This window comes from Labeo rohita, chromosome 8, assembly GCF_022985175.1.
Source record: "Labeo rohita strain BAU-BD-2019 chromosome 8, IGBB_LRoh.1.0, whole genome shotgun sequence".
NCBI classification, from domain to species: Eukaryota; Metazoa; Chordata; class Actinopteri; order Cypriniformes; family Cyprinidae; genus Labeo; species Labeo rohita.
In genome coordinates this window covers 22,586,791-22,608,474 of record NC_066876.1, presented here as the reverse complement: position 1 = coordinate 22,608,474, position 21,684 = coordinate 22,586,791, and the positions used below count along the sequence as shown (strand labels likewise).

Below are 21,684 nucleotides of genomic sequence, written 5' to 3'. Positions count from 1 at the left end.
AAGATGTTCAATAGTTTTTGGCAGTGATAACTCCTTGCAAGACTGTTGCAGCATTATTGAACATGCAAAATGCAAATAAGTTCACACCATATGTATGAGTTTTTAATGGTCATGTGCAACCTAGTGAGTCAAAATCTTTGAAACAATGAAAGTATTTTGGTTCTCCAAGTCTCTTTTCTGAGCAAAGGCCATTCTGATGCACTTTCATACAAAAGCACAGAGAGAAAGCCCAGCACTTGCCAGGAAAGGGCAATGAGGGGAGGGGGTGGATGGGTTTGGATGGAATTGTTCTTGAGACAGAGGAGTGGCAGAGTTTTTTTCCCTACTTCTTTCCCAATGGGGTGGGCTGGGGGGCTGATATGGCTCGTATTTCAGCGCTCATGGGGGTCGGGGCTGGACTCACTTTTTGGGATATACTAAGATTCATAAATGCGCCAGTGGACATAAAACCGCGGAGCTCTGACTGACGCGGTGGGTTCTGTCTGTGTGTGCCTGGCGTCGGATCCTCCCAAATACATCCACATCCACTTTCACACTCCCCGCGAGCACAGAGCTGCCGCTCCGCCGGTTCCTCGGCGACTTTCACCCCTGAGGACCTGCATGTCTAATCTTTAGACATGTTCAGATTAGTGGATTCACGGACTCTCCTGCTACTTGTAGCAACGCATTGCGTTTTGCTATCCCTTGTAAGATGTCAACAAGAAGATGACCGTAAGTTGGAGTTTTTCACATTGAAATTCAAAGTATTCTGCTTTAAAAAATTGTACGTGTGTTGCCATGGTGACATGAGAGGAAAGTTTGGAATGGGTCAGTTTGGTTTGCGCGTTTCATCTCTGGACTGCGGAATGTCTTTGGCTCGTTTATTAAATATAACACCGCATGCTTGTATTGTAAGTCTAAGTCTGCAGATATCCAAAGTCTGACTCTGCAAACAAGCGACGCGACGCGTTAAAACGCAAAGTTGCATCGCGCTCCATTGATTTGAGCACCCTAGTACAGACAGAATGACAGATGCTGAGGTAGCGCGACAGGTTCCGCGCTCAGACTCTTGTATGTAGGCTATTAGATTGCTAAGTTACCAAAAAGGTAAAGAACAAAACAGTTAAAGTGTCTACGTTAAAAGTTAATCAGTGCGCAAAAGTGATGCTCGCCAAGTAACTTTCTCCTGAGGAGGTTACTATAGCAACAGTACGCCTTTTGAGCACTTTCAGCTGGATAGGATCGGTCTAGTTACGGTACAGTGACAAAACTCGTATCTTTCTGTCATTACTTATCACTTTATTATACATTTAATGTTTTCAAGTAGTTGGCTGATGGCTAATTGTGCTAGTAGCAAAGTTGCTGTCAGAAAACAACAAGCTCCCTAGCGGCCATTCAATTATTAGATGTGTTATTTCCTAGTTTTCAATGCAGGAAAAAGTTCCAAAGTTGACCGAACAAACTTGCTTTAAAGTTTACAGGTCATTTTCATTATGTAGACTTTTTAAAGGGGTAATTTTCTTTAAAATGAAATACCTGAAGAAAAGACTTTAAAGACTCAGAAGAACTTAAGCTAGTGTGGTGAACCAAGGAAGCCAAAATGATAGCTGAAGTTTTTTTTAAATAAGGGTTATGTGTAACCATTTCAGCATTAGAATTATTAATCTCCATATATAGGCCATTAATACATCCACTAGTGGTACTGTGTGTGCTGTTTCACTCAAGATTAGGAGCAAAGGTTCCTACAAGGGTTCAAACGGTGCACCATTAGCACACGTGCAAAGGGTTTGGAAAGCAAAAAATATTTCGGGTTTAGTTCAGGGGATTTTATGTCGATTAGAAGGAGATTTGGGGAACTAGGTTTGGTGGGTGGATAAGGAGGTCTGTGGAATGCTGTTTGAAATGCCAAAACATCAGACTGGCAACCTCAGAGGCACAAGCATCTTGGAAGAGTGATTTGTTAAATTTGGTAAACTTTGAAGTGATAGAAGATTAATGACCCAGATGATGATCTCCTTGTGTTCTCACTGTGCTCAGTAAACAAGGAAATGTTAATTACACAAAATGCTTGCTTAGGCCGGCCTATATCTGCATCCAAGAAAAGTGGATTTTCCGTATTTACAGTTCAGATTAAAACAGCTGTAACTGTTCATTCATTCATGTGCACTAGAGCTGAAAGTTAAAGGCAAATTACACTTTCATATGAATATTTGAAAAGCAAACACATGAAGGGGTCCTGTGTGTGTGAGGGCTGTCCTTTCCGACCCATGAGGGTGTGTTTGCCCTGGTGGTAAGTGAGACCATTAGATCCAGATGGAGCTTTCAAGAGGGTGTGTTTGCATAAGGCACCAGGTTGTCAATGCAGCCCTGTCTGTGTTTGAAAAAGCCCCATTCATGGCTAGTTCAGTAGATTTGGGGTTCAGTTACAAATACGCAGACTACAGGAGCCCACATTTTACACCAGGGTGTCAGATATGCACCATGCAAATATTACTAGCCAGTGTTGTGGTGAATGTATAATCAAAATGTAACCAGATGCCAGCCACCAGGTGGACAGAAATTAGAATTTAGTTTGCTCATATAAATGTATATTCATATATAGAATTTAGAATATTGTAAATATATTAATATATTTTATTAAATATATTAAATATTCTAAAATATATATGACTATATATATATATAGTGAACCATACAGCTTACATTTTCAGGAAGAGGTTGATGTTATTATGTCGCTCACCTGTCTCTTATCCCCATGCACTCCTTTCTGTCGCCCCCTTTTGGTGGCTGCAGAGGAAGACTTTGGCGGCTGCGTCCAAGATGGCCAGCAGTATGCAGACCGTGCGGTATGGAAGCCAGAAGCGTGCCGCGTCTGCGTGTGCGATGCAGGGGCAGTGCTATGTGATGAGGTCATCTGTGAGGACCTGAGAGACTGTGCCAATCCCATCATTCCACCTGGAGAGTGCTGTCCCATCTGCCCAGCTGACACCGACGAACCTATCGGTCCGCTCTCTGCTCATACACCTCTCTTTGCCTATCATACCTGTCCTGCTAGCTGTCTGCTCTGAGTTCCGTTACCAATGGCAAACGTGTCACATACCACTAGACTACACTAGTTGGTCATGTGATTGTGTTCAGAACTCAAAGCAAACATTTAAAGTGAAGAAAGCAACACTTTTAAAATTGACCTTTGCATTGTAATGCAAATTATGTTTTTCAGTTGAAGAGTTTTTTGGCTAATATATGTCCACTTTACTTTAAATCTGCAATTCATTTTGATAGTAGGTTGGGTTATTTTACTGAAAGAATATCATCTTGACAGTAATTTGTTGTGAAATCCATTATTTTTAGACATGATCTTTGGTTAATACTTCAAAAAAGGAAATATATTTGAGCTAACTTACACTTTAGTCTTAAAATATTTCTCTATGATTTGACTTTTTTAGTTAAAAGAATGAGTGTAGCATTATATTATATTATATTATATTATTACATTATACTTTGATTGAGAGACATACAAAGTTCAAATAGCTGTTCAGTTTTTAATACAAAAGACAATACATTTCTTGAAAGTGGACTCATTTTGGCCAAATACTGCCTTCGTTTGCAAAAAGCTGAAAAACAAGACAATGAGTCTTTGAATGAGAGGCCATGGCACACACCTCATTCAAACCTAATTGACAAAAAATTTAGAAGTGTTCTTTCAAACTTTTAATTTATTTCATGTTCAGTCAACCTTGACAGCTGATACTGTTCATTTTTAATTTCTTGTGTGTTGCTGCTCTACAGATACACACAACAATAAGATGAACATAGTTATCAAAATGCAGAAATGTTTTCCTAAACCTTTGAATACACTCCTGCTCACTGTAATCAGCTCATGGCACTGATACAGAATAAAAAAATATTTAATTTATTACTTTTTAATTTAATTTGCTGAGCTTCTAATGTAAAGCATAATGCATCATGTTTTAAACTGATCATGAGCTTGCAACTTCATATTCTGCTTTTAACAATTTAACCCGAAGCAGACTGGGAAGAGAATGATGCTGTTTTGGTACAAAGCCTAGTGGGGTGCCGCTGAGTTCAGCTATGCAGTTTCAGCAGGGAATAGCAGTTCATTAGTTCTCACAGTAACACTGAGTGTCTGACTAGTTTACCGTCCTCATTATGAGTCAGTATTAGCTGATTACTTCATTCACTGCCCGTTTTTCCCTGATCCTTTAGTGACCTCTAGTTTGATGAGCCAGCAGTATTATTATGAATGAATGATTCAGATGTTATGACTCCAGACAGGCTGTTCTGCAACACTGGTTGATTTTGTATGCGTTTGAGTGTTTGCTAATTGATAGAATACGTGCAAAACTACTTCCTCATGTGTCTAATTGTCAATCTTTGTCTTCCCTTCATCCTGTGACATGATTCAACAGGGTCACTTGGTGCAAAGGTGAGACCTTGACTTATTTATCATGCCTTTATTTAAGAAATGCTTAATATTTCTAAGGTTTAGATTGAATACTGAATAGAATTAATTATGTAAGTCTTAAATAAGTTCTTTCTTACTCTACACAGGGACAGAAAGGTGAACCAGGCGATATTGCAGATGTAAGTCATTCCACCAGTAAACAACTTTGTGTTTTAGAATGATTTTTGCAAACTAGAGTTGGAAAATAATATTTATTTATTTGTTTCTGTAGGTTGTAGGACCAAGAGGACCTGCTGGCCCAATGGTGAGATAAATCATAAACACTTCGGTAGTTTCTGAAACAATTAGCCACAACTCATTGCACATCTCCACTAGGGGGCTCCGTCCCTTTCACATCAGAAGCCTGCAAACTTTACTTTTTGACTTTTACATTTGTATAATGCATTTGTATTTTTATGATTTCAGGGACCCCCAGGAGAGCAGGGACCACGTGGCGAGAAAGGACCTAAGGGTGAGAAGGTAAGACATTTTGCCTTTATACATTTTTTTCTCAGACTTGTTAGGTAAAGTGATGTCAGACCTTATTAGCGGTTATCCGGGGGCAGTGGACACACTCTGCAGGATGCTGTCATGTGAAAAGGCTTTAGTTAATCTCTTTTCTTTTCCGCTCATATGCCCTGTTATTTTTCCCCCACCCCTTAGGGAAATCCCGGCCCAAGAGGGAGAGATGGCGAGCCTGGTACACCTGGAAACCCAGGACCCCCTGGACCACCAGGACCTAATGGTCCCCCTGGACTTGGAGGAGTATGTTTCTCCTCCTTTCATCTGCTCTCTAAATTTGTGTCTGCCATTTTGCAGGGTTACTTAAGTGTGTTTTTCTGTGTGTGTGCAGAACTTTGCTGCTCAGATGGCTGGTGGTTTTGATGAGAAGGCAGGAGGTGCTCAGATGGGTGTGATGCAGGGACCAATGGTGAGAAAAAGCAGTGTTCACAAACACAAAAATATCTACATGTATTTAACAACTTTTGAAATTGTATTTCTGTTGTTGATGTTGTTTTAAACAGCAACCTATTTTAATAGAATCTCACATTAAGTCAACATTTTAAAGTACTGTCAGAATAAGACATATGAGTAGTTATTATGGTATATAGTTCTGTAACTTTTATATGAAAAGTTTGTAAGGTCTGCCCCCTTGCAGAATGTTCTGGAATGACATTTAATTTTAAGCCATAATATAAATTTTTACATTTTAGTCTGCAAGACGTTTTATATTTCTTTTAACAAGTTCATTTTCTAACATGCATACAAATAAAAAACAAAAAAATAACATGAAAACAACATGCACAAATTAATAAAGCTCACCTTAAGTTTCAGTATTTAGGATTGAGATGAGCACAGTGCTACTTTATAATTGTACTTAATTGTAATTAAATGAATTCTTAAAATAAATTATTGAATTTTGCAGCATGCAGTTACAACATACATCATATTAGGAGAGTCAAGTTCCTGTTTTGAATCTTTAGTGCCCCCTACTGACTGATTTAATCACAATAGCATTTTCAAACGCCACCTGTTCTCAGAAAGTTACAGTGCTTCACAGATTCAAAGTTTGTAACATATAAACATATACTCATAATAAATATGGATACTAATAATAAATCAGTCACAATTAAACAAATAATGAACCTTATTAGACTTCAACCAGTTTTGATACCCAGTCTATAAATAATTGGTTAATACAACACAGACATGCTGTTTGCGTTCATGTGGGTCAATGTTGCCATGCTGCATTTCAACTTCATCTGTTTTTACAGGGTCCAATGGGTCCCCGTGGTCCTCCTGGCCCCCCTGGAGCACCTGTAAGTAAATACACATCACTCATATTCGTAATTATTTCATATTTCCAGTTAATTTAAAAATACAACATAATGGCTACACATGAAACTATGATGAGACAGATATGAGTAATATGTTAGCACCTACCAACGCCAACTCCTAAACCCACGCTGTCATTTGTTTTCATTCCAGGGCCCACAAGGTTTCCAAGGCAACCCTGGAGAGGCTGGTGAACCTGGCCCTGCTGTGAGTATCCCAAATCATGCCCACATGCACATACACTTGACATTTTATATACCCACGTTTTACATGGCCCACACGGATGTCACATTAAAATGCATATAGAGATTGGCATGGCTTTACTAGAACACGATGCAGATTAATCAATTTATAACAATTGTTTTACTATAGGGTCCACTTGGACCCCGTGGCCCACCTGGACCCCCTGGAAAATCCGGAAGTGATGTGAGTACTTTTTGCCACTGGCTTGATATTCAGACTTTGCCAAATGTTGAATGCTTGACAGATACTAACTACAATGTCTCTGCCCGCTCTTCTTCCAGGGTGAGGCTGGCAAACCTGGTAAAGCTGGTGAGCGTGGACCCCCAGGGCCTCAGGTAAACAACATGCACAACTAAGATCTAATACAATCACATTTTTACAAAGATGCAACATAATCGCGTAATATGTTTCTGGTTTGTATGACAGGGAGCCCGTGGATTCCCTGGAACCCCTGGCCTTCCTGGCATCAAGGGACACAGAGTGAGTTTCAGCTGGAATTAATTGATATTCCATGTGTTTATTTCTGTATAAATACTAATTTAATTTTTAAATGTGTTTGTAGGGACACCCAGGTCTTGATGGAGCTAAAGGAGAGGCCGGTGCTGCAGGTGCTAAGGTATAGCAACGTAAAAACAAAGCCAAAAAACTTTGTAAAATCCATCCTAACACACTGTCTATAATCATATCTGACAGCATATGAAAAGAACCTGCAAACAAGTTTCACAGGGCATCAAAAAATCTAACATACATTTATCAATTTTTTTTAGACTTTATTATTATTTTTTTTTTATTACACTTTTTCTGTTTTAGTGTACACAAACAGAGATCATAAACAAAAATAGTCACATTCACTGCACATTTATCAAATTTATGTAGTTATAAGGAATTATTGTTTGCAAATCTTATTTGGAACAAATAATTTAATTTCCTCAGGTATTTTAAATTATAAAGATATTTTAAACTATAAGTACTATAAGTCATTTACACCCAACTGTAACAGATAAACTATGTAAAAATCATCCAAACACACTGTCTATGCTCATAATTGACAAAAAAAGCATGTAAGAATTAACTGTATACAGATTTCACATGGCATCAGAATTATAACAGACTTTTATCAAATGGTTATGTAGTTGTAAAGCATTATTGTTTGCAAATCTCCATTGGAACAATATAAATTATTACATAATTTCATTTCATTTAATTATTTAATTTCTACAGATAAAAATATTCTATGAAGATACCAGAACTTTGAGCAACACATAGTAACATGCTAAATGTGCTAATTCATTGTAATAAAGTTCTGAGCAAATTGATTTGACCTACAACTAAAGGTCTAATCAGTCTCTTTTCTCTTCTTCCAGGGTGAATCTGGTGCTAATGGTGAGAACGGTGCTCCTGGACCAATGGTCAGTACCTAGAGTCAAAAATGACCTGATGATTCATTTAGCTGTAGTTTTGTGACACTGAAATAGTGTATCTAACACTCTCCATCCTATTTTTTGTCTGTCAGGGTCCACGTGGTCTGCCTGGTGAGAGAGGTCGCCCTGGACCTCCTGGTGCTGCTGTAAGTGAACACTTAGATAACTGGCCTAAAAAAGAATACTATATATAATCAAAATTTCAGACTGTAATGATCTGCTTATGTCTCTCCACAGGGTGCCCGTGGTAATGATGGTCTGCCTGGTCCTGCTGGTCCTCCTGTAAGTGCATTTCCTCACCTCAATGAGTGCAGGAAGTCTGTGTGACCTTGTTTACAGTTCCCATTCTGTTTTGACTTGTGAAAATGCTGTTGCTAATGCTAACTAATGGTAAACTCATATGGGATGCCTAGAGATATCACAGTGGATGATTGTTGATAATGCGCATATGTATTTAACTTAATGATAGCAAATAATTTCATACAATATTTACTACAAACATTTTAAAAGTGTACATGAAAAATACTGAAGGGATGTATAGGGTGCATGAGGAAGTAAACATGTCTCTGATCATTTATTGATGTTTTTGTCCTCAGGGCCCTGTTGGTCCTGCTGGTGCTCCAGGTTTCCCAGGATCCCCTGGTGCTAAGGTAAAACACCAGTCATCTGCAGCACTTCACTGTACCCCATTCTCAAATTTAAGCATTTCCACAGATGTATGAGGAATAACATTATCCTTGCTAATGAGATGTGATGTTCATTCACTCCTGCAGGGTGAAGCTGGTCCTACTGGAGCTCGTGGACCTGAGGGCGCACAAGGACCCCGTGGAGAGGCCGGTACACCTGGATCACCTGGACCCGCTGGTGCATCTGTGAGTAAAATGACTTGATATTATGACAAGCAAAATATGATTCGCATTTATTTATCAGTGTATTCTGTACAGTATTTTGAATTAAAATATTCACATTTTGCAGGGTAACCCTGGTACTGATGGTATTCCCGGTGCCAAAGGATCTGCTGTGAGTATACCCATATAACTTACCATTCTCTTTCATTCATTTCTCTATATATTTTAATTAATTTTGAGTCTTAACACTGGTCACACTAATTTTTCTCTTTTTCAGGGTGCTCCTGGCATTGCTGGTGCCCCTGGTTTCCCAGGACCCCGTGGTCCACCAGGACCTCAGGGAGCTACTGGACCCCTTGGGCCTAAAGGACAATCTGTACGTAATCTTGTTTCGAACCATTTAAAAAGCTTTCCCAGACATATTATAGATGATCCAGATTGCAAACGTTACTGATTATTGTGCCATTTGAGGGTCACTATTATACTAATTGAAAACATTCTTGCGTTTATAAAGGGAGACCCTGGTATCCCAGGATTTAAAGGCGAGGCTGGACCCAAGGGAGAGCGTGTAAGTAACCAACAAGATACTTGTCATCAGTCATCTTTACTATTGTATCACTCACAATCATATGTAATATTGTAGCAAACTAATCAATCATATTTTTTTCCTAATTACACAGGGTGTTGCAGGACCTCAGGGTGCCCCTGGGCCATCTGGAGAGGAAGGCAAGAGAGGACCAAGAGGAGAGCCTGGTTCTGCCGGACCTCTCGGACCTCCTGGAGAAAGAGTGTGTATTTTATCCTAATCAGTTTTACTGATTTCACTGAATGATAAAGAACCACACTAACATGTGTTATCCTTTGCTAGGGAGCTCCAGGTAACCGTGGATTCCCTGGTCAGGACGGTTTAGCTGGAGCAAAGGTTGGTGATTTAGACTCATAGTTGGTCACTCAACTAATCAAGCCATGTATTTCCTCTGTACTCAAATGTTGTGTACTGTGATAGGGCGCACCTGGCGATCGTGGTGTTCCAGGTGCAACCGGCCCGAAAGGAACAACTGGAGATCCTGGCCGCACAGGCGAGCCTGGTCTTCCTGGAGCAAGAGTGAGTGATTGTGGTATTTCTGGGATTTACCTGATTATTCTGAGAAATGTAGATCATCATAACTGTAGATAACAGACATCATAATCTAAAATCACCATTTATGATTATTGATTAAATGGCTCATTGCATTTTTCACCGTTCTTGTGTTCCCTCTTCTAACAGGGTCTCACTGGACGCCCTGGTGATGCTGGACCTCAAGGAAAAGTTGGAGCAACTGTGAGTATCTATGAAATTTAATGTACTCTTATTTTTGCACTAACAGTAAAGAGTTACAGCCTGCAAACATATACACTACTGTTCAAAAGTTTGGGATCAGTAAGATTTTTAAAAATATTGCAATTTAATGCAAGGATAAAAAATGACAGTTTTAATGTTAAAATAAATTTTTATTTCAAATAAATGCTGAATCCTGAAAAATATTATAATAAAGAAATGCTTCTTGAGCACAAAATCAGCACAGAATGATTTCTGAAGGATCATGTGACATTAAAGACTGGAGTAATGATGCTGAAAATTCAGCTTTACCATCACAGGGATAAATTTTAACAGTGATTCACCACATTACTGTTGTTACTGTATTTTTGATTAAATAATGCAACCTTGGTGAACATCTTACCAACCCCAAACTTTTGAACAGTATATGTTTTACCCAAAAAGTGACTCAAGAGTTATTGGGTAAAACCATTTTCAGATGATAAATGCTGCATCTCATCACAGTTTAGGGCAAACTTAAATACTAAACGTGTCTTATTCATTATAGGGTGCCCCTGGTGAAGATGGACGCCCTGGTCCTCCTGGGCCTCTGGGAGCTCGTGGTCAGCCTGGAGTGATGGGATTCCCTGGACCTAAGGGAGCCAATGTGAGACCATTATTTCAACATATCAGCTACTATTGTTCATATTTAGGTCCATAAAATTGTTTGGGAATTGTATGTGTTGTACCTCATTGGATTGTATCTCTCTCACAGGGTGAGCCTGGAAAACCTGGAGAGAAAGGACTTCTTGGACGCCCTGGTCTTAGAGTAAGTCATGTTTCAATGTCTAGATTACCTGTACTTGGCATTGTATGTCAGTAGACACAAGATCTCCAGATGAAACTCATATGAAATAGAGTAGCTGATAAGAAACAATTATTAAGCATATAGCAAACATCACTATTACACCTAAAAGAAGCCCAAACCATATCAGGAATATCACAGACACTTGGGTTGGGCTCTTTTGACCTAGAAACCACCCAGAACACCCTAGAATTCACACACTGTGCTTGAAACCATTCAGAACACCATAGTAACCATATACTAACACGATGCAGAGGTTTTGTACAGACAAGTACAAAACAAATGTAAAAATGTATTTTTTCTTCTATTAGGGTTTGCCTGGTAAAGATGGAGAGACTGGAGCTTCTGGTCCACCTGGCCCTGCTGTGAGTATTATATCATATAACTCACAATGTCTTATGACCTCAAATCTTTCAGTCAGTCGATAAATGGTCTGAAACACTTCCTTGGAGACTAAATTGTGATTTTTATTGTGCCTTTAGGGTCCAGCTGGTGAGAGAGGAGAACAGGGTCAGCCTGGTCCATCTGGCTTCCAGGTACATTCAAAATTATATTCTACTATTTTATTCAATTTAGAAAAAGAAAACTGCATTCTTTTTTAAAATTACTGAAGCCGAACAAGGAGTCAGGACTCAAAGTGTAATTATTTCTATGTAATAATAACCACAGTTTCATGGAATCAAGGTTTTCTAAGAATTACTCTGTTTCTGCACAGGGTCTTCCAGGACCTACTGGAGCCCCCGGAGAGCCTGGTAAACCTGGTGACCAAGTGAGAATCACTTAAGATGTTTATTTAAATTTTCCATTTGTGGTGTTGCGAGGTAATCAGTGATTTTAAGTGTTCCAATTATGCTGAATTTCTCTTCTGTTCTTTCGCTCTGCAGGGTATTCCTGGAGAGGGTGGTGCTGCTGGTCCCACTGGACCAAGAGTGAGTTCCTATCTTTGATTAACAAATCTCCCAATTACTTCTGAAAAATTAGTAGTAATGTGTCATTACACCAAAGTAACTCTCGTCTGTGCTTTTCTTAGGGTGAACGTGGTTTCCCTGGTGAGAGAGGAAGCGCTGGCCCTCAGGGTCTTCAGGGACCAAGAGGACTTCCAGGAACTCCCGGTACTGATGGACCTAAGGTGAGACCACACCACATACTAATTTGGAGCTCATTTCTCATTTCAAGTTAAGCATTTATTTGAAATATTTTTTTTGCATTATAAAAGTCTTTACTATCACTTCGATCAATTTAATGCATCCTCAGTGGATAACACTCCCCCTCACATCTCTGCTTGATTACCAACAGGGTGCAATTGGACCAGCTGGTGCTGCTGGAGCTCAGGGCCCTCCTGGTCTGCAGGGCATGCCTGGTGAGAGAGGAACTGTTGGAATCCCTGGAGCGAAAGGTGACAGAGTAAGTGTCCCTAAAAATGGTACAACCGCTCTTCTTAGCAATTACATTAGCCTAATTTCATTAATAATGACTTACTGACTGTCTTATTTTACTAGGGTGACACTGGAGAGAAAGGACCTGAAGGTGCTCCTGGCAAAGATGGTTCTAGAGTAAGTGCTATAAAGACAGCTGGTGTAAGGAAATGGTTTGCGTTTTTTTTCTTGCTCATCATAAGTAATGATATTTCTGTCATCTTTTTGCCAGGGTTTAACTGGTCCAATTGGTCCACCTGGTCCTTCTGGTCCCAATGGCGCTAAGGTGAATGTCTCATCCTTATTGTGGTCTTCCAAAAAGAAAAATTATTTGAGGAGATCTCGTTTAATTACTCCTTTTCTTTTCTCACAGGGTGAAACTGGTCCCATTGGATCAGTTGGTGCTCCTGGTGCTCGTGGTGCCCCTGTAAGCAAAATATTTGTTTGGTTTTTGTTTAGTGTTATAAGTTATTACACAGCAAATGGAATAAAGATGAAACTAGTTTGTGGTTTGTCAAGTGCAATCTTTAGGTTTCTTCTTATTCATTATCTTTCAACATCCTTTTAGGGTGACCGTGGTGAGATTGGTGCACCCGGACCTGCTGGCTTTGCTGGACCTCCTGTAAGTAGAAACACAGTTGCGAAAAGCCTCCGTTTTATTGCAGTGATAATATTATAGACTTTCATTTATCATAAAAGATCTAAAAAAACCAACCATTTAAAGGGATAGTTCACCAAAAAAATGTAAATTCTGTCATTAATTGGTCACAAACATGTCATTCCAAGACCTTTATTCATCTTTAGAACACATTAGGATATATTTGATGAAATCTGACCCTGCATGTAATTATCACAATTAGGCCCAGAAAGGTAGGTAGCAAGGACATCATTAAAATAGTCCATGTGACATCATTTTTGGGAGAACTGTCCCTTTAATAATATTGTGAATGTAAAGGGGTATATCTACAATACACATATGGCCACTAACACCAAAATGGAATATTCTTGTATGTGAAATATCTTAGGTTATGCCATTTTAAAGAGCATTAATAAAATGATTAACAAAATTGGAAACCCAATAGATATGCTACATAACATAATATAAAAAATATACATTCTCTGTTGCTTCAATGTAAAAATGATGTGGTGAAATAATCGATTAGGTTGTGTCTTTAGTATTAAACTTAAAATTACACCATTTAGTCATAAGGTAGCTCAATCTGATTACAACCTTTTGTTAATGTCACTCTTTAGGGTGCTGATGGCCAGCCTGGAATTAAGGGAGAGCAGGGTGAGGCAGGACAGAAAGGTGAATCTGGATCCCCTGGACCCCAAGGACCATCAGGAGCACCTGGCCCAGTGGTAAGTGTTTCTGCCTCATATCTATTGATACTCTGAGACATTTTGTGAATCAGTTTCACACTGATATGCGGTTAAAATAGGCAGTTTTTTTTAGAAAGCTTTTGTGCTGTTTCTATGTGGATTCAATTATTATATTTTGCTCATCAGTGTTCACTGCTTGATTTCAGGGCCCAACTGGTATTACAGGACCTAAGGGAGCACGTGGAGCCCAGGGAGCCCCTGTGAGTTTATTAATAAGTCAATTAGTCATAAGTAATAATTTACCAGTTGCTTTGACAGTAAAGACATTTGACTGCACTGAGTTAAATTGTTTCTTAATAATAATGTATTTCCATGTTGTAGGGTGCTACTGGTTTCCCAGGTGCTGCAGGAAGAGTTGGACCACCTGGCCCCAATGTAAGCCCCTCAATATCACAGAAAGATCTCTGCAGTTCCTCCATATTTTGCTTAAACTTGATTAACTGTATTATCCTAAACTTCTGCTAATTTGAAACTTTTAAAAATTATTCTTTCCCAGGGAAACCCTGGTCCCGTTGGCCCTGCAGGTGCTGCTGGTAAAGATGGTCCTAAGGGAGTTCGTGGTGATGCCGGTCCCCCAGGCAGGCCAGGAGATGCTGGCCTGCGTGGACCTCCTGGTGCTCCTGGAGAGAAGGGAGAGGCTGGAGAGGATGGTCCTCCTGTAAGCCTCAGATTCATTCATAAATACTTACTTTAGCATTGAAGGCACAAATGTATTCTGTACAGGTTTATTGTTTCCTTACTGTGTTCTTAACATTTGTTTCTCTCAATATTTCTTGTGTAGGGTCCTGATGGTCCTTCCGGCCCTGCTGGTCTTGCTGGTCAGCGTGGTATTGTTGGTTTGCCTGGTCAGCGTGGTGAAAGAGGATTCCCTGGACTTCCAGGACCCTCTGTAAGTAAATAAACCCACAGGCAACAACATTTCTATATGAAAACCTCTCATCTTCATTCAAACACAGTTTAAAACAAAGTTGAAATATAGAATAGATTTTTGTGTTTTGTTTATAAGATCAAGAACTTTTTAATAATATGAAATATTAGTATTAAAATGCCTCACATATATCTAAATATGCCTAGAAAATCTGATATTGATGCAGTGTGATACAAATTATTTTTACCACAGGGTGAGCCTGGCAAACAGGGAGCTCCTGGATCTGGTGGTGACCGTGGACCTCCTGGCCCTGTTGGACCTCCTGGATTGACTGGACCTGCTGGAGAGACTGGACGTGAGGTAAAGAACACATGCATGCATAACATATTAAAATCAGTACCAAACAAGGCAAAACTAGACTGCAATAATCTGACTCACACAGAGATACATCTGAAGTGAAGTCAGTGAACACTTTAATAAACACTTTTCTTCTCATACATATTATAAGACCAGATCTCACTCATCCATTCTGTTTGTCCTCAGGGTAATCCTGGATCTGATGGTCCACCTGGTAGAGATGGTGCTCCTGGTGTGAAGGTGAGGGAACAAACAAACTCGTACAATATCCTTTTCTTGTAATCTGGTCTTTGTAAATGACAAAACTTCTTACTCTTTTTATTCTTTTCCTGTTCTTTTCTAGGGTGAGCGTGGTAACACTGGTCCGATTGGTGCTCCTGGAGCTCCTGGTGCACCTGGTGCTCCTGGTTCCGTTGGTCCAATTGGCAAACAGGGAGACAGAGGAGAGAATGTGAGTACATCAACTTCAGAAATCATTTTTAATGATATAATGATTATATCTTCTGCAAACATGAATGTATGACTTTAATGTAATACATCTACGAATACGAATTTGTGATCTGCTACAACTGTTACATAAAACATATTAGTGTTACACCATAAATCCAGATCTAACATTCACATTTCTCCCCCCCAAAAAATCACCTGTAATATAATAAGCAAGACCGCCCTTAAAGAGTTTTTAGCAGTGTTCACCGCATATTGCATAAAGTATTTTTATTTATTAAGTCCAATCTTTTTTCTTTTCTAAAGGGCCCACAAGGACCTGCTGGACCTCCAGGACCCGCTGGAGCTAGAGGCATGGTTGTAAGTACATTTTTGAAGCATAAAGAGCACACAAAATACACATCAGGCTTTAAAATTCTTGAAATAGCCAGTTTCAAAACATATTACATACACTAAATGGGTATTAAAAATACACTGAATGTGACCCTGGACTGCAAAACCAGTCTTAAGTAGCATGGGTATATTTGTAGCAATAGCCAAAAATACATTGTATGGGTCAAAATGATCAGTGTTTCTTTTATGCCAAAAATGATGTGTCATAGTATGTTAATATCATGTTCCATGAAGATATTTTGTAAATGTCCTACTGTAAATTATATGCATTGTTAAGGACTTAATTTGAACAACTTTGAAGGCGATTTTCTCAGTATTTTGTTTTTTTTGCACCCTCAGATTCCAGATTTTCAAATAGTTGTATCTCGGCCAGATATTGTCCTATCCTAAAAATTAAATGCTTATTTATTCAGCTTTAAAAATAAAGAAAAAAATTGTCCCTTATGACTGGTTTTGTTGTCCATTGTCACAAATGGGAGGAAAATCCAGTAAATTGACCAAATTTTGCCAAAAATTGCCCTTGATGTAATAATATATAAATTACCTGGTTTATTTTTTTATATTTTTTAAGTTAAAATATTAATTAAGTCACATCAGGTCATTTTTTGTAGTTTTACTGTATATGTTGATGGACCTTTTCCATTCCATCAGGGACCCCAAGGACCTCGTGGTGATAAGGGTGAGGCAGGAGAAGCTGGAGAAAGAGGTCTGAAGGGACACAGAGGATTCACCGGTTTGCAGGGTCTGCCTGGACCTCCTGTGAGTCTCTTTTACAAGTCTTGGTTTTTATAAACAAGTTGCAGTGGTAAAGTAGAGATATTAGATATGCTTACATTTCTGTTGTGTCTTCTCAAAAAAGGGTTCTCCTGGAGACCAGGGTGCTGCTGGACCTGCTGGACCAAGTGGCGCTAAAGTAAGTGTAGCTCTCAATTAAACTGAGACAATTTAGACATTCGTTTAATGCTCAGATGGATTTACTAATGGTCATATTACTTGCAATAGGGACCTGCAGGACCTGTTGGACCAGCTGGTAAGGACGGTGCTAATGGTCAGCCTGGACCTATTGGACCACCTGGACCTCGTGGACGCTCTGGAGAGTCTGGCCCAGTTGTAAGTGCATATAAACAAGCACTTATTCAGTAAAGTCATTTGACATGAAAAGAACATGTCTGATTCATTTTGCCTTCCTATCTGCTGTCTTTAGGGTCCACCTGGTAACCCTGGACCCCCTGGTCCTCCTGGTCCCCCTGGCCCTGGCATTGACATGTCTGCCTTCGCTGGGTTGTCTCAGCCCGAGAAGGGACCTGATCCTCTGCGTTACATGCGTGCCGACGATGCCTCCAGCTCTCTTAGACAACATGATGTGGAGGTGGATGCCACACTTAAGTCCATCAACACCCAGATCGAGGACATCCGCAGCCCAGATGGCTCCCGCAAGAACCCAGCACGCTCTTGCAGAGACCTGAAACTCTGCCACCCTGAATGGAAGAGCGGTAAGAAATGAAAAAGAGATTCAGAGACAGCCTGACATTTGAAAATGTTCATAGGCGTCACATTCACTTGCTCAAAACAGTCAAGTGCACTTGTGTGTACGATACTCACTTGAACAAATTTGGTCCCTGTCCACAGGTGACTACTGGGTGGATCCCAACCTTGGTAGCCCTGCTGATGCCATCAAAGTTTTCTGCAACATGGAGACCGGAGAGACCTGTGTGAAGCCCAGCACTCCCAAAATCCCACGCAAGAACTGGTGGACCAGCAAGAGCAAGGCGCAGAAGCACGTGTGGTTTGGAGAGAGCATGAATGGTGGATTCCACGTGAGTATAATCCTTACATTTTGGAAATAGTAAAATAAAGTGACCACAAACACACCAAACCTCAGAAACAAACCATCAACAAACCAGCACTGTAAAAGGCACATCTGGAACTGATTATGAACAGCTGTTCTATTGCCGGCTCGAGTGCCTGCAGATTTCCACAGCTGGTTTGGGGAGCTGTTCACAGTTCTGAAATTCTGTTGGTCCGTGGTGCTGAAAGTCTATGTGACATCCAATCATAAACCAGCAGGGACGGGGAGCTGTACTGAAATACTCTCGCCTTCTGCCTGTGTCACTATCTAGTGTTACATTTAATCAGCAGTTTTCATTTAGTGTTGATTAATAAACATATTTTAAAGGTATTAAAAGATTTTTCCCTTTCTCTAACAGATCAGCTATGCTGATAGCAGCCAGACTCCTAGTACTACCAGCATCCAGCTGAACTTCCTCAGACTGCTGTCTACTGAGGCCACTCAGACCATCACCTACCACTGCAAGAACAGCGTTGCTTACATGGACCAAGCCACAGGCAACCTGAAGAAGGCCGTTCTGCTGCAGGGCTCCAATGATGTGGAGATCAGAGCAGAGGGCAACAGCCGCTTTACATATGGAGTACTTGAGGATGGCTGCAAGGTGAGTCACACAATAAAAAATATAATTTAAAGCATACTAGCTATAGTTAAAAAATGTATTACTGAAAATGAATGAAAAACAGAATGTTTCTTTTTATTAAATAACTGTAATAATATCCACCCACTTACATTTTTTTCTTTTTCTGCTGTCTTACAGAAGCACACAGGTCAGTGGGCCAAGACTGTGATTGAGTACAAAACTCAGAAGACATCCAGGCTGCCCATCGTGGACATTGCTCCAATGGACATCGGAGGAGCAGATCAGGAGTTTGGAGTGGACATTGGCGCAGTCTGCTTCTTGTAAAAAATAAAACATATGTGGATTATGAGATAAGACATGGAAAAATACCAATGACGAGCAATAACTGTGAGGATGCAATACACTCTCCAAATAACGAAATATGGAAGAAAAGAAAAGAAATCTGAAAATTGACGAAAGTTTTTTTTCTCTAAAACACAAAAAGTCGTGCTGTCCACGTTTAGTGTTCAGGAAAACCAGCGCTAAATGGGATTGCCCCAAATAGTCTCTCCCTCTGAAATCCAGCCATGTTTCCCACAAGCCCTCAGTGCAGCGCCTCCTCCTGACGGGAGCCAAGAGGAGGACAGAACAAGCAAGCGCAACCAAGAGACAGAAACATGGCTTGATGTCATCACATCCTGCAGGGGGTGGGTGGTTGGGTGATGCTGTACAGCGTCATGGCTGGATACCACAGTAGTCCCTCCCACTAAAGAAGAAAGAAGGCCATGCCCAGTCCCCCTTCACCCTTCCCTCTGCCTCTTGACTGTGACTCAGAAGAAAACATCACATTACGCAAGATTTTGTGAAATGTTATACCTGAGGAGGGAATAAGTTAATATTTACTGTGTATAGTAACAAAAAGTCTTGATTCAGTCTGTACTGAAGCAGCCAGATCTATATATTTTCACAATTATATGTGTTTGTGTGTGTGAGCATGTGCCTATACACACCAACAATATTTTGGGGAAAGTGCAGTTCCATTTCTTTCTTTTTTTTTTTTGTTTTTGTTTTTGTAAATGATTTTTATTTCCCATGATTGCCCAAACTAGGAACTTTTGGTCCCTTAACATAACAGCAAAATAAGAAAAAAATGAAATAAATTTGGAAACCATTTCTATTTTTTTGTTTATTTGCATGATCTTCATTTTTCAAGAAAAGCTACCTCACACAGGAAAAAAAAAAACTAAGTTAAAATCTGGATGTGAACGGAAGCGGCTTGGGGTTCGAGAAGCATCAGGAAGACCCCCCCGGCACGGCTCGGTCCATCTTCAGAAGGTGCTATTAGTATTGATCTATCAGTCAGTATTTCCCACAATTCCCAGACCATCCCACTCCCTAACTAGCCTCATTCAACACACACAGCCTGCTCAGAGGATGCGGAACTATGCGGGATGATCAAAAGACAGAGGGACTCTTTTGGCAATGCCGGAATTTTGCTCCCAAAGGATCGCCGTATCGCTGAACAGGATGTGTGTGTGTGTGAGGGTGTGTATATTTTTGTTATAATTAATATTATTATGATCTTGGTCTTTTTTTGTTTGTTCTCTCTTTTTGGTTCTGGTTTTGTTACGATTTTAATGTAAATTGAAAATAAAGGAAAAAACAAGGAATTATGAAGTCAGGTTTTAATTGTGTTTTTAATCATCATAAGCACAAAAAGATAAAAGTATGGATTTGGCATGGGAGTATGAAACTAGTGCATTGCCTCTGTGTGTGTGTGTGTGTGTGCGCGCGCGCCGTATGTTTGTGAATTTTATAAAAGAGAGGCCTACAGGGTATCAGACATAAAGGCTTGTATAACATACTTCCTTAGCCTTCAAATGGCCTTCTAAAAATAAAACAGATGGCTCCAACCACAATAACAAAAGACATTTGGAGCCATAAAGGGTTATTACACCCCAAAATGAAAAAAGTGTCATTAATCACTTACCCCCACGTGGCGAACTGCGTGCGCCGTTCTGTGTCAGTCGCACCAAACGTGGTTTGCGTCCAGCGGATACTCTCCAAAATGGCACTACGCTGACACGAAGGAGACAAATTATTGAATAAAAAAATTTTTTTTTGTATGCGTACACAAAGTATTCTCATTGCTTCATAAATTTCAAATTGAACCAGTGATGGCAGATGGACTATTTCGACGATGTCTTTAATACTTTTCTGGGTCTTGACACTGGTATTTACCTGGCAGTCAATGGTCCAGGTCCAGTCACAAACCTCCCGGTTTTTATCCAAAATATCTTCAATTGTATTCCGAAGACGAACTAAGCTTTTACGGGTTTGACATTTACATGTCAGCCATTTGTAATTGACTGTTGTTAAATTAATTTATAAACTACAGAAAACTAAATTGATGCAGGACTAACATTCTGTAATATAGCAACAAGGCATTAAAAATGTTTTCTCCCACTTTGGTTCATAGTTCAAAGTATATAATTGGGTCTGTAGACAAGGAAGTATTACAGTAAAAACTTAGGTTGACATTAATAATTATTTTTGTGTGGGGTTGTGGTTTTTACCATGAAGCACAAGAACTGTTATCAAAAAGTATGGTACATTCTGCTTTTTTCCATACATGAAAATGCAGGGCCAACACCAGCAGCCGAGTTCAGTTGTAATTTTGCTTGGTTCATTATAAAAATTTATATTTACAAGCATAAAATTACACCATTAGACTATCATTACAGTCATAAGAAAAGGTGTAAGAACTGTCACGGATACCCCTTCAAAAAACTAGGTGCATGATAACCCTGACTATAGCTTTTAAGAAAAGATGAGTAGATGATGATAATAGGGTAGTGCACCAGCCAAGGACATGACACCCTGAGTAAAACAGACCTATAAGAGATGGCACAAAAGAAGTCATTATACCAAACAGCCATATAAAAGCATGTCTGGATTTAGCAAAAAATGATTTTGCACTTGGGTGAGATCAAAAGTTTTCAAGGCAATAGTAGAGTAAAAATCTTCAGCTACATGGCAAGGACAAAATACACTGCAGACAACACCTGTGGCCTTGTTTTCATCATTAGGGGTATTTTGCATTAAAAGAGATGTCAAGAATACACTACCAGTCAAAAGTTTTTGAACAGTAAGATTTGTAATGTTTCTTAAATAAGTCTCTTCTGCTCACCAAGCCTGCATTTATTAGATCCAAAAAACAGCAAAAGCAGTAATATTGTGAAAGTTTTACTATAACTATTTTCTATTTGAATATATTTTAAAATGTAATTTATTCCTGTGATCAAAGCTAAATTTACAGCAACATTACTCCAGTTTTCAGTATCACTTGATCCTTCAGACATCATTCTAATATGCTGATCAAGAAACATTTTTTATTTTTGTTACTATCAATGTTTAAAACAGTCGAGTACATTTTTTCATGATTCTTTGATGAACAGA

General features: G+C 39.5%; 1 protein-coding gene across 2 annotated transcripts; it reads left to right on the top strand.

Moving 5' to 3' along the window:
* The first annotated feature begins 456 nt into the window (after nt 1–456).
* col2a1a (collagen, type II, alpha 1a) lies at nt 457–19,887 on the top strand. Of its 2 annotated transcripts, XM_051117864.1 has the most exons (54): nt 457–711; nt 2,773–2,982; nt 4,410–4,426; nt 4,552–4,584; nt 4,677–4,709; nt 4,871–4,924; nt 5,108–5,209; nt 5,298–5,375; nt 6,220–6,264; nt 6,434–6,487; nt 6,653–6,706; nt 6,805–6,858; nt 6,950–7,003; nt 7,086–7,139; nt 7,888–7,932; nt 8,037–8,090; nt 8,182–8,226; nt 8,541–8,594; nt 8,718–8,816; nt 8,920–8,964; nt 9,070–9,168; nt 9,307–9,360; nt 9,473–9,580; nt 9,661–9,714; nt 9,799–9,897; nt 10,060–10,113; nt 10,658–10,756; nt 10,865–10,918; nt 11,266–11,319; nt 11,437–11,490; nt 11,670–11,723; nt 11,839–11,883; nt 11,985–12,083; nt 12,251–12,358; nt 12,454–12,507; nt 12,602–12,655; nt 12,743–12,796; nt 12,938–12,991; nt 13,624–13,731; nt 13,899–13,952; nt 14,074–14,127; nt 14,249–14,410; nt 14,534–14,641; nt 14,873–14,980; nt 15,164–15,217; nt 15,321–15,428; nt 15,731–15,784; nt 16,469–16,576; nt 16,677–16,730; nt 16,820–16,927; nt 17,022–17,310; nt 17,447–17,634; nt 18,025–18,267; nt 18,424–19,887. In XM_051117864.1, exons 1-54 carry the CDS (start codon nt 618–620, stop codon nt 18,568–18,570), a joined length of 4,476 nt encoding a protein of 1,491 aa, XP_050973821.1. In that variant the 5' UTR covers nt 457–617; the 3' UTR covers nt 18,571–19,887. The 2 variants fall into 2 exon arrangements, with proteins under 2 accessions (XP_050973821.1, XP_050973822.1); XM_051117865.1 differs by lacking the exon at nt 2,773–2,982.
* The last annotated feature ends 1,797 nt before the right edge of the window (nt 19,888–21,684 follow it).

Coding starts and splice junctions, on each gene's coding strand:
- col2a1a (XM_051117864.1), top strand. CDS start 618: ATGTTCAGATTAGTGGATTCACGGACTCTCCTGCTACTTGTAGCAACG. Junction 9,169..9,306: donor TTGGGCCTAAAGGACAATCT/GTACGTAATCTT, acceptor GCGTTTATAAAG/GGAGACCCTGGTATCCCAGG. Junction 12,656..12,742: donor CTGGTCCCAATGGCGCTAAG/GTGAATGTCTCA, acceptor CTTTTCTCACAG/GGTGAAACTGGTCCCATTGG.